General features: G+C 49.8%; 1 protein-coding gene and 1 long non-coding RNA gene across 2 annotated transcripts in view; one reads left to right on the forward strand and one right to left on the reverse strand.

Moving 5' to 3' along the window:
- The window catches only part of KCNK9 (potassium two pore domain channel subfamily K member 9), an 86,252-nt gene extending 78,162 nt beyond the window's left edge, over positions 1–8,090 (reverse strand). Inside the window, exon 1 of the mRNA XM_086742656.1 lies at positions 7,502–8,090. Within this exon, the coding sequence (XP_086598782.1) occupies positions 7,502–8,090 (589 nt within the window). The remainder of the gene's footprint in view (positions 1–7,501) is intronic.
- On the forward strand, positions 7,594–15,179 carry LOC147601861 (uncharacterized). The gene is made up of 3 exons (XR_015257907.1): positions 7,594–7,730; positions 12,690–12,840; positions 14,942–15,179. It is a non-coding gene; the product is annotated as an uncharacterized LOC147601861 (long non-coding RNA).
- Positions 15,180–15,671: the final 492 nt, after the last annotated feature.

Here is a 15,671-nt window from a genome sequence, read left to right on the forward strand (position 1 = left end):
GGTATGCAATAGGCAAGTAGTTTAGCCTTTCAATTTAAAAAATAAAAATCAGTATAAATGCCAAAGTCGACACACATTTTAACTCCACAAACTCTATTTGCTTCATTATTAAAAAACAAATAAATCTGCAAACTGCTATTACAGATCTTTTCCAGGAGTTAGTTTGCTATAGAATACAGTATTGTAGAATTCATGTCAAATAATGGACTGATCCAAAACTACTGTGACTCAAAATATTCTCCCCATTATTCACAACAGACTTCGGATCAGGCCTTAATTTCTCAGGGGGTTTTGCCTAACATTTCCTAATCCATAGATCCTCTCACTTTAATCAAAGAAACTGCCGTAGCTACCGCACCAACAATATCAATGCTAGTTGTAGCTAATCAACTTAAAGACATTTGGTAGGGTACAGGTAACCCGGGGGAAGGACTCATTTTCACTTGAATTCAGTAGATTCCACGGACTATAAACCAGAGAAGCCAATGAATTCAAATTAATTTGCATCACAGCAATCTACGTAGGTGAAATTTCGGACATAGTCCATGGGCTTCACTCAGAAATATCCACAAGCCAAAAAGAGATGAATAGACCTGCTACACACAGCAAACATCTGTTGCAAGTCCACAGTAACCTCTTAGTTCAACTTAGAAGCAGCAAGGACTCCTACCGATTAGTTCTGCATCACCAGCAAGTGTCCTTGGTAGCATCTGTTACAGAGGAAGGGGATATTTCACGTGGCCTTTATCCGAATCCAGTAAAATCCATAGTAACTGGGTACCTAAAAACCTAAAGGGCTTTTGACAGAAGACACATGGTAATAACAGAGATAATTACCCAGAGCCGTATATGCTCCTTCATGTAGTAAAGCTCCAGGTTCTGCTATTGTTGCATGTCAGAAGACCTAAGCTGCAGGAGTTCGCTAATACCACCTTGAATTCATTACGGATCTCTGCCTTTGGTTCATCTTCACTGTTCAATCTGGCTATAAACTAATGCCATGTGGTCTGAAAGAGAGAGAAGTGAGCTGTTTGGCAATTAGAAATAGCTCCCAACCTGAATCTGCAGAAAGTCATTTTATCTTCTTGTCTCTAAATTGAGGATAATTTTTACACAGAGGTGTTGTGAAGATGAATCACCTAATGTCAGCACAGCATTCTGAATATAAAGTGCTGCGTAACTCCAGCTCGAAGCCGCGAGTGTGGCTTTCAGCATTGATGAAGGAATATGCTCTGGCACTGAAGGGACTAAGCGCCTCGGCTCGGATCGCCTTCAGGGGAACACAACAGCATCCTGGTCCTTGCTGTGTGCCAGATCGGCAGCGTCTGTCCCAAAACTCATGGTGTTCAAAAGGGAAGCTCTCCATTAATTGGTTTTACCTTAGATCAATCCTCATAGTTCTGATGCTGTCCCCAGAGAAAGCAAAGGGATTATTATTCTTTTTACTTGAAGCAGCATAAGCCCATAGCTAACAGCTAAACTTCTTCCCTTATTCTTAGCCTAGAACATCTCCTCTCCCTCCTAATTCTGCCCTATAAATTTCTGCTTGCCATCCTTGTATCAGCAAGATCATTTTCTTCTTCAAGCTAACTTCTTTCCCAAAAGACTCACCAACACCTCTAACTCAGAGCCTTGTCAGTGGGCAAACAGATATTTCTACTCAGACACTTGCAAAGGCATGTAAATGGTTTTACTGCATAGAAAAATACTCAATAAGCAAAGACCATAGAGTGGAGAGAACGGAATTTCAGATATCTTTGGTTTTCTTTCTCAAGAAAAACAAGCTAGCCCTGGAACTATTAGAGCGGGAGACGTGGAAAAAAGAACGATTCAGAAAATCACAGAACATACGGCTGATAAAGACTTCAAGAGGTCAGCCAGTCCATCTTCCTCCCTAAAGGCAAAAGCAGCTATAACTTAACCATCCCTGACAGATTTTTGTCTAAAGTCTTTTTTAAACGCCCCAGTGATGGAGATCCCACAGTCTCCTTAGGCAATCTCTTCGAGCACGCAACCACCCTGACAGCTGGAAAGAGTTTCCTCGTGCCTAATCTAAACCTCACTCGCTTCTGTTCAAGAAAGAAGTTACAAATAGTTAGGAGGAAATAAAAGGGCACCAAATCCTAAAAATCTACAAGACACTGATTTCTCAAGCCTGGTTATGCCAAGGAAATCTGCTGACACCATCACCCAGCGGAGTGGCTGGAGGTTTCTCGATGCTTCCCCAAAACTGTTTTCAGACTCTTACTGGATATTGCATTTGCACTGCCAGTAAGCCATACAGGGGGAAGCCACAGTTCAGCACCGGTTCGAGCTGTATTTTCGCCTTGCTTATCAGTGATTTTTAAAAAGCTTTTGCTGATGTGCCCCTGGTAGGTATGTGAGGTATCATTGCAAAAGCAGTTTTCAAGAACTCAAGAACTCTTTCTATGAACGTGTGAGTGAAGTAGCCACAACGTCCCCTCTGTTTTAGCAGAACACCATTTTGGATAGTATTTAAAAAAAAAAAAAAAAAGGACAAAGAATATAGTGTGAAAAGATCTTGCAGAATATTTAAGTTATGCAGGGAGCAAAATCCTGTGCACAGTTCATCTTCATGTGGCTCGCTGAAGCTGACCTCCTCCTTGCCTGGGAGATACCACCATGAGACATCACAAGTCCTGATCATCCAGTAATCTCCACTGAAGCTTCAGATGCTGTGAATGAACAGATTCATTCTTCAGCGAATCTACAAACATTCGTACCACCAGAAAATCTTGCTCTCTACCTTCACCTGAGTTTTTTAATAATAGAGTGGCTTTAATTTACTCTGTGCTTGTTTGGTTTTTATATATGAGATATGACCTTTGTGGTCCTGGCAAGTCATGAATGCAGCAGTTAACTGACAAAAGCACTGGTGTCTTTGTTCTCTATCTTTCCCTTTCCATACCTTGCCTTCTTCCTTTCTCCTGTTTCTTTCCATTGCAAATGGTCCATCTGCCATGATTCCCTCCTCAAAGCTTTTCAATGGAGTGCCTTGAAATACTACCATCCATCAAAAACCAAGAGCAGACTACACCAGAGGCTGGTCTTAAAGGAGGAGCAACACTGACAAAATAATTTACATGTGAAAACAAGTCTTTTTCTAACCCAAATTAGAGACATCATACCAGCTTGGTATTTTTAATACCCAATTTACAGAAGGGTAAAGTAATGCAGAGAAAGGAAATGGAGACTTAACCACTATCCTGAAATGGATTTAACCATGTCTTTGCTTAGTTCGTTAGTGCAGCTTCAAGCTCCTGGTCAGGCCACCTGCCTGTACGCAATCTCCTCATCTGGATGTAGACAGTTCCTGAGTGTTTAGCTACTCAGGAGCCAAACAGTTGTGAACAGGTGGATATTCCATTCACCATTACAGTACCACACTCAAAAATTATTTTGTCTCTGTTCACCAGGATAGCTGGTCACTACTAGTAGCAGATTTAAAACTGAAAACAAAGGCCTAAAAGCTAGAAAAAGAGACTAGCAATTCACAGCACACACTGTCTGAATTTCGCTCTCCTTACAGTCACTTCTCAGGAAAAAAAAATAAATAAATAAAAATCCTCAATCTGTTTGTTGTTTCAGTTCATTTTAGGGTGACATAAACAGCTTTCAGTTCTTTGCATTCTGCACAAGCCTCCAGAAATATTCAGTGTTTACTAGAGCTCGGTGGTGTTAAATCAAGTATGACTATCACCCTTTAAGGCCTAAACGACAGAGCGATATCCCTACCAATAACACATTTTGACAGTGTTGACACCTGCTTACACAGAAGCAGTTTACTCACTCCTATAAACCTGTAGAAAAGGGCATTAAAACTTAGTAGGAATCCTAAGAATTACCTTTTATTTTCAAAATTTTTTGTTTTCATTCATCGTATCCAGGCTCTTGACGAACTCTGTGGAGTATTCTACAGTATTTCTCAGAAAAAAAAAAAAAAAAACAAGCAGCTGGATAGAGAACTTGATTAAATCACTCGCTGTCATCATTTTGGCTATGTAACTGGAAATGACTGGGTTAACTGGAAATGGACAGGAAATTATACTAGCTAACTCTGAAGTGAGAACATTCCCAAAACAAACTCAGCAACTGGTGAGATCAACTTATTAGTTCTTTCTGATCACCTAAAAACTTTCACAGAATTCAAGCACGACCAAAAGTTTGTGAAAGTAGGGTATTTTTCTTCTGCTGTTGGATTTCCGGAGTTGAGTCTTTGAATGTTGTAGCATCTGCAATTGTTCAATTCTTTTTTTTTTGCTAAGTCAGTTCGGAAAATAGGAAAAAAACAACATTGCACCTGGGGAGTAGGGAAAAGAAAGTGTCACGGGTGAAAAGAACTTTTTTCCATTTACGTGATCAGCCCTGGCTTCTCCGTGTAGTACTCAGCTTGACAAGTGAGCCCCTACCCCACTCTGATAAAAGCCAGACGCGGTAGATCAGAGGAAGCGTGACAGCTGACCAAATCTCAGCGCTTCGCCTCGCACGGGAGCCTTTCCCTTTGTCACGCTCCCCTCCCAACAGGTCTTGAACGACGCCTTTCCACAGGCAGCAGCGAGCCCGGGAGGGTGTCTGATGGATGTTGGGGTCTTTTTTTGGGGGGGAGTCGGGGGGTGGGGGGGAGCGGGAGGCGGCGGGGCGGAGGCGGTGGCGCGGCGGGAGCTGTCCCTTCAGCACCACGGCCCCGCCCGCAGCGCCGCGCTCCCGGCTCCGGCGGCGAGGAATCCGGCTGCGCCGGGCTACCGGTGGCTGCTGGCTCCTGGTCCGCGGCCAGCCGTAAACGCCCGTGATTAAATTAAAGCCACAGTTCTTTAAATCAAGACGGTAAAGCGGTAATCGCTTCGGACACGTTGTTAGCACAGCAATATCAAGGAGAACAATTAAGTTAGACATCAATTAGTTCCCATCATATCCATGTTGCTAGACTTCGCGGTCTGCGATTCCCACCACGCTTCTCCAAAAAGAAGTTTTGTGGAGACAGAAATACCACTCTAGGCAACGGAGGTTTTTATTCACTCTGTTTTAAAAACCAGCTTGCGATGGTTAGCCAGATGGACTTTTGCAAGAGCAGCTACTGACACTAACGCAACACATCGCTGCATGCACTTCTCAAAGTCTGTCTGGGAGGTTTTGGAGGGAGAAGGAAATGTATGTGAGAGCGTTCAGTCAGATTAAAAAGAAGAATCATCACAACAGATTAATATGACCATTTAAAATCACTGCCCCATGCAAGAAACACAGAGAAGAAATCTTCTCTTATTTTCCTGAGAACTTAGATAGAGAAAGTAATTTTTCCCCCCTGTGAACCAAATTAGTTTAGGATAAAGAAGAATTTTTTTTAAAAAAAACCTTCCATGTTCACTTCTACAGACTACCAGTAGATCAGATAACATCATGAATCTACTTTAGTACTGAAGAGATGACACACAAAATAGAAGTGCATTTGGCAAGGTGCAGATAGTAACTATTAATAAACTTTTGAAAGACGGATCACATATCCTCCTGGAGCAGAGTTTTCCCAAATGAACAACTGTTAAAGAACGTCTGTTGTTCTGCACCATTCTTTATTATAACACTTCCTCCCTGTGCTTCCCTGTTGCTACATACATTTTAAATTTAAACAGTTCTGACATCTCAAATCGCCTCTGTCTACAGAAATGCACACTGAGGTGCTCCAAGCTTCCTAAACGAATCCCAGCTCTTTGCAGGGGAAAATGCTAAAGCTTCCCGAGCAAGTTGTACTTGTTTCCAGGTAGAATACGATCAAAACAGCAAACTACTGTAAAAACAGCCCTTTCTATCCAACTGAGCTTAAGAACGCAGAAAGTATCGTAGCCACCTCTCAGGCAGGAGCCTGGGGCACCGTGAGTACGCAGGCGTGCGCGTGGCAGCCGTGGTGTAACCCAGAGGGGCACGGCAGCCCAGTATTTACCGAGCACAAATAAACGACGAGAGACAGATCGAGGAAGAGAGAGTCAGTGACCACAGGAGGAAGGAGAGTTCTGACATTGTAACGAACAGTAGGAAACCTAAGTCATCAGCCAAAGTGACATTCTACTTTATATTCCACAACCTATTAATATATGCCTTTTATAAATATAAAAAGTAACAGAAAAGATGATCCCTTAAAAATCTTATCTTCATAAGGACAAATAGGCTTTATACTGTCAGATGGCATTTCAAAGGGAATTTTTTGCTGCCCCAGGTATAACACAGTCAAATACAAACGTAAGTAAACACCGCTCACAAGGCAGCGGACAGCATGTTCTGCTGGAAACTGCCAGTGTCTTCAGGTGGCAATGTGCAAATTTCTTGTAACAAGCCCTAAACGGTGAAAAGATTGAGTCCGTCTGTGCTAATAAGAGAGTCAGTCTTGGGTGTCCTGTTCAATATAATGCACAATCAAACAGCCACTGAGCTAGAGAGGACTTTTCAGATCTCCCCAGATGTTAGGGGGGAGCATCTGGAAGTGTTGGGAGAAGAACATCACCAACCACCTCAGCAAATCCGCCGTAAGGGCTACAAAACCAGGAAAATCCAAACTTGCTCATCAAACCAAAGCCAGAGTTGTAGCACACTTCTGCGTGCACTCCGCAGCCTCTAGTTACCGTGGCATTTATTTTTACGGCAGGGAAGCAAACTTCACGCGAAAGGCTCCGCTTTAGCTGCAGGAAGCAGAGAAAGTACAAAATGCCAGTCTGTGGCTGTGTCCACTGACTGTCCCTCGAGCATTTGGGGAAGCTGGGCAGCGGGGACGTGACAGCGAGCATCGTTCTGCCTGTTGGACCGCGTGCCCACAAAGAGCAGACACACACCATGACCTGTTGGCACACCAGGCGCTCCAGCTGCAATAAAAACTTCAGGTACACATTGGGAATGTCCAGGAGCGACCCAGCGATGGGACCACAGCTGCGGGAACCCCCACCGCAGCCTTTGCCAGTGCCAAAACAAAGTTTGTAAAAGCCGGGCTACGCTCGGCTCCATCAAGGGCTTTCCCAGCTGATCCAGTTCCCACGCCCTCGTCGCTTTCATCCTCACCCAACTGCCTTTTGCGGAAGTTTTCCCTGTGCCTCTTAAGCAAAGGTGCAAGGAGGAGCACGGCAACAGGGCCTCCTTCTTCCTGAGGGGAACCCCAGGAGACTGTCACCCTGCCTCTCCCCTCTTCTTCCTCGCCACCCAAGCCACAGGTCAATAGTAGCCACCCGGCCAGCACCAATCCCTCCACCAGGCCAAGCCCCACTCCTCTCCAGTTCCACTCAGGTGATGCCATCGCCAGGGGAAGAGGTGCGGGACACAGCCAAGTCCAACAAGTGCCTGAAGAGCAAGGAATTACATAACGCCAGAGGGATAGCCAAAAAAACTCATTCAGCCCTTAACTCTTTGCGTGCCACAGCCCCCCTTGCCCCTCTCCCAACCAGGTGGGCTCTTGCCCCAGCCCCGGCCCTGACCCCCGAGGGCCTCCCCGAGCTGAGACACTCACCGATGGTCGTGATGACCGTGATGGCAAAGTAGAAGGAGCCAGCGAATTTCCACTGGACGCCGGCCCGGTGCGGCTCGGACTGCATGATCACCAACTCCAGCTGCCGGTAGTCCTCGCTGGTGATGTTGTACTTTCCCTTGAGCCGGATCTCCTCGGCTTTGAGTTTCTCCTCTTCCCGCATCTCGTTGTCGGACTCCAGGGCATCAAAGACGGCAGCCCCCACCAGCAGGTAGGTGAACGTGCAGATGATGAGGGACAGGGTCCGCACGTTCTGCCTCTTCATGGCCGCCAGCAAGGGGCGAGTGAGGGGACCATGTCCCCCCCTGGCCGCCCGGGGATCCGACAGGCCGCAGCAGCCGCAGAAGGGGGGCAGCTGCCGGGGGGGCTGGCGGCGCCCGCCGCCGCCGCTGCCGCCGCTGCTCCGGGGCAGCTTGTGCTGCGGCGGCGGCCGCTCTCCGCCCGCCTGCTCGGGCTCCTGGGAGGAGGAGAGGCACAGGAGGCTGCTGGAGCGTCGGGACCAGGTGCCCTGGAGCCGGGAAACTCTGCGCAGGACCTGCCCAAACCAAGCCGTCCCAGTGCGCAGGGCCATCCAGGGCACCCCCGCTCCTCCCCAGCACCGAGGCCAGGGGCAGGGGGTCCCCGCCGCGGGAAGGGGGGCGCTGGGGCCGGCGGCCCCGGGCCGGAGTCCTGCGGCGGGCGGCGGGTCCCCCCCGCGAAGTTGAGGCGGCGGCGCGGGGAAGGGTCCCCCGCAGCCCAGGCGGGGCGCGGCGGGGAGGCAGAGGCCGCCGCCGTCCCAAGTTTCTTCAGGCGGCGCGGAGGAGCCGAGGGGGGCCGGGCGGCGGCAGCGCGCCCATCCGCGGATTGGGGGGTGGGGGAGCCGCGCAGGAGGCGAGGGGCGGCGGGCGCCCGGGCTCCGGCTGTCGGGGGCGGCCCGGCCCGCCCCGGCCCCGGGCTGCCTGGGGGAAGCGCCGAGCGGGCGGGTCGGGACGTGCTGGGCGCTTTTATTCCTTCCGCCGCGGTGCAAGGAGGGCGGCGGGGAGCCGGGTTGCTGCAGGTGGCCGCGGCGCGGGCGAGGGTGCGGCGTCCGGTGCGGCGAGGGCGGCGGCGGTGTCAGGCGGCGGCGGGCGGGGAGTTGGGGGCAGCATCCCCGGGCGCGGCGGGCCGCGCCGCCGCTCCGGCGGGAGGCGGGGGCGCCGGGCCGCCGGCGTGGCCCTGACGGCGGGGAGCCAGCGCCCCGCAGGGAACCGCGCCGAGCGGGAGGAGCGCGGCGCGGAGCCGCCCCGGGCGGGGGGAGGCGGGAGGGCAGCGAAGAGGCGCCCGGCGGGGGAGGCGGCAGCCGCGCAGCACCTGGCCGGGACGGCGGCGGGAGCTGCTGCCGGGAGGAGCGGAAAAAAAAAAAAAACCCGGCGGCTTCCCCGGGGAAGAGAGCGGCCCTGGGAGGGCGGGGAGGGGGCTCGGCCCCAGGCGGACACAAAACCAGAGATGAGGAGAAAAATCAAAAAAAAAAAAAAAAGGAAAAAAAGGGGGGGGAAAAAGCGCTACTTTCACGGCTGCTCCGCCGACGCTCGGGGCTGGGGCTGCTTTATTTCGGATGATTTTAGAACAAAGCCGTTAAGAAAAAGAGCAACCGTCCTCCTCCTCCTCCTCCTCCTTCTCCCAAGCTCTTGACATCATCTCGGGGAAAATCGAGCCCGCGCCCCTCAGCCATCGCCGGCGCGCGTGTGAGTGTGTGCGAGCGAGTGTGTGCGGGTGCGTGCGTGTGCCTGCTCCGGCGCGGGAGGCGGGGGCTCGCCCCGGGCCGCCGTGGGGAGCGGGTTAACCCCGTCGGCGCCGCCCTGTCAGGGAGAAGCCGCCGAGCTCTCCCCTTGCGCGGCTCTTTCCCGCCTCCCCCGGGCTTGGCCACGCCCCGGCCGCCGAGCGGGGCCGGGCGGTGGCGGCGGGGCGGGGCGGGCTTGCGGCGGTCCCTCAGGGACGGCCCGCAGCGGGGCGGGGGCTGCCCGTACCGGCAACGGCCGGGACAGGTGGGCAGCTCCCCCCGCACCCCTGGCCCGGCCGCGGGCTCTGCTGGTAACGGCCCGGGGGACAGCGGCACCGCGGCCCCACGCTGAGGTCTGCCTGACACAGCACAGCCCCCAACACCATAGCCCTACACACCACCGCCCCCCCACACCACGGCCCCGCACAGCACGGCCTCCCCGCACACAGCCCCACACAGCACAGCCTCCCCGCCACACGCAGCACCCCACACCACAGCCCCAAACCATCATGCCCTCCTCCCCCCCCCATGCACACAGAGCTCCACACACCGCAGTTCCATTCACAAAGCCCGCCCCGACACACAGAGCCCCCCCACCCCAGACACACAGCCCCAAACACTACGGCCCCACACAGTGCAGCTCCCCACACCACAGCTCCCCAAAACACAGCCCCACACACCACAGCCCCTCCCTGGTCCCCAGCCAAACACACCACAGCATCCCCCACACGAAAGCACAACACACAGCCCCACACATACTGCACAACCACACCCCGCAGCCCCCCACACCCCACAGCACCCCCCACACCGCCCCCATCCGACACGCACCACACAGTCCCTTTCCCAAAGCTCAGGCCCACACGCAGCATCCTCACACACAACACCCGCACGCACTGCCGCATTCCCAGCCTGGCTCCACGCAACCCAGCCCCAGCCCCGCAACTCCGGAGCCACCCCATTGCTCTGGGGGCTGCAATCCCCACGGCTGCTCTGGGCCCGCTGTGAGCCTGGGGCTTCAGGCCGGGGCGCCTCGCCACATCCTGCCCCACTCTCTCCCACTTCACCGTCAGATCTTCGGTAGCAGGTGTTGCCACAGAAGCCTGGGGCTGCGTTCATGTGCGCCCTGAGACAAGGCTGTCCCTTCTGGCGTCACCTTGCCCGTGGTAGGTGAGGAGGCCATGTAGGCCTCCTCCTGTGTTACAGCTGGGATTTTCAACCTTCACTAAAGGCTGAGCTGCTTCCCAACTTCACCGAGCCTCAGGTGACACTGCCTTGTTCTAGGTCTTTCTCAAATCCTAGGACCCCAGGGCTCCTTGCTGTCATCTTCCATCCCTAAGCAACTCCATCTATCTCGCTCCTGACTCCACGTTGTCTGAAGCCTCCTTTGGATGCCCTTTCTGAGATACAAGGGGACAACGGAAAGCCGGTGCCTTCTAAACGGAGCAAATCTGCAGACTGAGAAGGCAATCTCCGAGACGGAAGCCTTCTGAAACAAGTGCCCCAAGCTGAGCAGACAAAACAGGTCATAAAGCCCTTTCGTGAAACTCTTGGACACAAGAGGAGGAATTCATTTCATTAATTCAACAAACAAGATTTCACCCAGGGCAAACTCTACACCGCATCACCTGAGCGTTACCAGAATCGTTACAGCACCATATGGAGCTGGAAGGTCTCGCCTGCCGATGGAAGCCTGTATGTAACAGCAACAGGGGGAAGGAGGGAAAAGAAGGAAAAAAGAGGAAATATCTGTTTTCAATCAACTCCTTAAAAATAGAAGTCTGATTACTGTTGCCCATTTCTGATTCCCCAAGAGAGAGCAGGAGAAGAAGAAGAATCTATAAATAGTCTGCAACACAGAGAATCCTATAGCAAAGTTGCTGGGAAAGATCAATAGCATGATTCAAGGAGGGCTCCAAATTACATCTCAGGGGAGGGAGGTGCGGAACGGAATTGATAAATGACTTGCAAATGCTGTGTGCGTTGTGTGTATCTAATTAACAGAGGGTGACTGGGATCAATAGCAGCGAAGGAGCTGGTCTAAAAATAGCGCTCCGGCAGGGATTGCAACCTGCGGGCAACAGCTCGGATGGAAATGTCCCCTGGAGTAATTAACCTTTAGCTGGAAAGCGGTGGTTAGCGTGGGGTCAAAGCGGAGCCTGTGGGCAGCTGGGGAGGGATGAGGTCCCGGTGGGACTTCAGGGCACAGAGTGGCGTGACAGTCGTGAAGGGCAGAGGCACGGATCCTCTGATCAGGCAGCAGTGTCAAGCTGCTGGAGAAATATCGGAATATTAGCATTTTGCTGGGGTTGTGGAATGGGAAATATTTGTGCTTCTGTGTATTTGCAAAGGTTTCAACATTGCTTAAAGAAAAACCACAGTCATTTTTTAAACATCTGTTTACGTCTATAAAAATTTGAGATTTTCTTCTTTTTTTTGCTGACCTTGTTGCCAAGGAAGTGTCCACTTCTCGGAGGACCAGTCTCTGCCTATCTAGACCAGCAGAAGTCCATGCTTGAACCACAGAGCAAATGATGTCCAAAGAGCCGTGTCCTTTAGTCCTTTCGTCTACAGCAGAGCAGTCAGGCAGACTTCAGTGAGAAGGACTGACGTTGACTTCAGCGAGAAGGGTTGACGTCGGACAGGATGATCTATGGCTCAGCTCATGGGCTCTGCTGGAGTGCCAGGCATCACTCGAGCAAGAGGCAGAGACACATACACCCTGGAACAGAAAGTTTTTTGTCAGTGCATACGTGGGTGCACATCATGACTGAAAGAAGAGGAAACCATAAAGATGAAGAATCTAGAAAAAATCTCTTTGTAAAACTGGCATGGAAAGGATTGAAGGGGTGAGGGATGAGTCAAGAGCTTTTCTATCTTTAATATAGATGCAAGTGGCTAAAAAAGATCTTTCCTGGCCAAAAGTTTTCTCCATAAGGTTAAAAAAAAAGTCTTATATTCTGTTGTAGACAGAGCTACTGAAGGAGCAAACCTTGTTTGCGTAGTGGTTGCCCTGTCCACTGGCAGCTGTGCTAACCCAACTTTTCACCTACTGTCTCCACAAAAAGCCAACAGGAGTTAGAAGTCTCCCATGTTCAAGGTAAGAGTGTGTGGGTGCGGTTGTGTTACAGCAGCTCTCCTGTTTTAGCTTGAGTTCACTGCGATGACGGTAAGGGCTAGCTGCAAGGCAACTGGCTTCTGAGTTGCTTTTGTGGACCTCTCCAGTCGCTCCTGTTGATCTGTCAGAGATGCTCCTTGAGAGACATCTAATGTCTCTCCCTGTGCAAAAAGGAGCTGAGAGCTGCCCATCCATGAGCCATCTTCCAGCTGAACCGCAGTAAGGAAAAAAAAAAGCCCCTAAACCAGAAAAATAACAAAAAAAAAAAATTATCAAAATTAGAAAGAAAAAGCTAACCTATTTCTTTTTTTGCACAGGTTATCAAGAAACTGATTTCCTTCTCTTGAAACAGTGGCATGAAAATGGTCAGAACAGCAGTTGTGCTTCAGGGCCAAGGTTCATTCAGCCCAGAAGCCTCTCATCCGCAGAAGCTGTAGCAGACAAGAGGGAGAAAGGCGAACAGAACAAGTATGTGTGATTCTTTTTCAGCTCCTTAAATACTCTCCTAATCTCAGACTTCTAATTCAGGGGATTTTCTGAGCCTCAGTTAGTTGCTGTATTTAGTGACCCATGATGGATTTTCCTCCCAAGCACTTGTCCTCTCTCTTCCTGAATCCAGCTAAAATTTTTACATCCTCGGCAAAAATTCTCGTTTCCCCGTAAGGAGGAGTTCAACAGATCTGTTATTCACAGCAGGAAGAGTAATCCCTTTTATTTGTTCAGACCAGTCTCCTTTCAGTGGTCCCCAGCCCCTGTGCTGGGAGGAAGAGCAAACTGTGCAAGTTCTCCACGCCACTCATGGTTTGGTAGAGACTCTGAAGTTCAAGAAGGTAGCCCCATTTTTAGCCACTGTCCCCCATGCAGGGGCGTAACGTGATGGCTCTGTGTAGCTTCCCCATCTGTCTGCCACGGCAAGAAGGGCTCACTTTGCCCTATAAAGCACCTCCAGCCTTTTGGTGTATTTCTTTGAATTACTGCAATAAGAGTATGATAGGAGGCATTGTCCTCTCCAGGGCTGCATGCCCTCAGGAAGCAGGAGATAGGCATGAGCACCCAATGGGTGTTGAAATTTGCTGTGGATGTTCTTTTGAGTGGCAACGGGAGGTGGTCACACAGGAGTGGTTGCTGTCACGCTGTTTACGTGAGAGGAGTGCTTCGGACCTGTAGCAATTCCAGCATTTGGTGAGACTGGCAATGCATAGGAAAAATACTGCCATTTCAGTGATTAAGAATCTCTCACCAGTGGTCCCTCATAAAAACTCTTCCCTGCAAATTTAAACAACTCATTCAGGCTATGATCTGACCATGAATGAAGACTGTCCACGATGCAGCTGCAGCACTGAGGTAAATGTTGCCATTTTAAGAACTGGGAAGTGGCTCAATTTGAAAATGCAGTTCCTGACTCAAAGCCTATCGTAGCCATATTGATCAGCTCTGGTGCCTGATCTGCAAAGATTATCACAACAAGCATTAGAAACTGGATTGCAAGGAGCCACATTTCCCTTTAGCTGCACAAGCTCTCTTCATGTCCTTTGCTTTTGCCAGCTGTGTGCATCCGCGCAGTCGCTGAAGAGTTCGTGGACCATGGGCTTACTCCTGTGAGAGGAAGCTGAGCGCAGGTTACTGAGTGAATACACTTGTGTCCTTAGAGCAGTAGCTCAGGAAAATGATGGAGGAGGGAACCTTCCCTGTGCAGCTCTCGTTTTATTCTTTGTACCTTTTTCCCATTGATGATCAAAAGAGTGCAACCTCTATCAGATGCGCTCAGGCAGGTCTCAAATGATTCAACAGCGTTCCCTTCCTCAAGCAGCAGAAGGTAGAACAGGGGACTGGTGCTTTAATTCTAGCTTCCATTCCCGCCCCCCCGCCCCCATGCCTGCAATATGACAGTCCTCTTGAAAGTAATCAGCAGTGACAGAAAACATGCACGAGGAGTCTCATTGACTTAGGGAGAGGATGCTTGTGTGAAGCAAGTTCACACATGGGAGAAAAAAAGAACAGGATCAGACCTACGCTTCATATTTTTCCCACACTCATTTCTTTTTACAGGGAATTCACTAATATTAAATCAACCTAGGTGGCAGGAGTGTGAGCATCTGGTCCAACCTAAATAGTCTCTTCTGTTCTATTTTTATACTCATGTATCATTTTTATTCTGCAGAGCCTGTGCATGGCGGAAAGGGTGAGTTCACTTCTCAGTATACCGGCCAAAGGTCTCTTCCAGAACTGCTGTGAAGGATTTGGAAGATGTTTCACTCAAACACAGAATTTATATATAGGCACAAAGCTTTCATTAAACATGAGCAGCTAAGGGGACAGCATCCCTCACTGACGGTAATGTATGCACGTCTTGTAGGCACACTATAGAGGAACGGGCTGGCTTGGAGAAATTAATACAGCCAAGATGTTGATTATTGATGCATTTGTTACTGAACTGACTCCACCTAAGTTTCCTGAGCCAACGTGACTTTCAGATCTATTTGTAGACTACCAAATGCTCACAGTGCGACTGTCACTTTTGCATTTACTGCAGCTCATTCCTCACTGTAATATTTGATGTATACTTTAGATGACTACTTTGTGTACCAACACTGCCGCTGAATAAGAGGAGTTCTTCAAGGAGAACCCTTGCAAAGGAGAAAGGAAGATCCCTGGACTGGTGCAGCCTTCTCCATCATCACCACTGGGAGAGACAACAGTCTTGCTGTAGCAACGGGTACTGTAATTTGATGCAACAAATTCTGAATGAATTTGTGGGAGTGTGCATTTTGTTAAAATCACCGTTGAAGAAGGAAATGAATTGCTTAGGGGGCTTCCTGGCTAATGCAATAAGGTGCAACTGTTACCAATGGAATACCACTGTAGAAGGAAAATAGGGGCTATCAGGAATATTTGTTGTGGAATAGTCTTGTCCAGAAGAAAAGACTCCGTATTGCTTGGGATATTCAAAATAAGACAGAATAAAATGTGCTGATTTATCTTGCTGGCTTCTCTGTGTGTACTGCTTGAGCAACAGGATCTAGCTTTTGTCTCTTTTGAATAAAAGGTTGATGTATATGCATCTATTTTTTTATTTGGAATATATTGAGTGGGCTTTTCCACAGCTCCTTCTATTTTTTTTTTCTGTTTGAGGACATGTGAATACACTCACCCTTCAGGAACATCCATAATTTTCAGAGAGCATTTTGTACTAACATAGTTTTTCTGGCCTCTACTCCCATCATTTATGACCTGACCGCCTCCCAGTAACGGAACAACTTTTTCCAATCAACATTTTCCTCCTGTGGATACGATTTTTC

Source organism: Chlamydotis macqueenii, chromosome 2 (genome assembly GCF_036417535.1).
Source record: "Chlamydotis macqueenii isolate bChlMac1 chromosome 2, bChlMac1.mat, whole genome shotgun sequence".
In the NCBI taxonomy this organism is placed as follows: Eukaryota; Metazoa; Chordata; class Aves; order Otidiformes; family Otididae; genus Chlamydotis; species Chlamydotis macqueenii.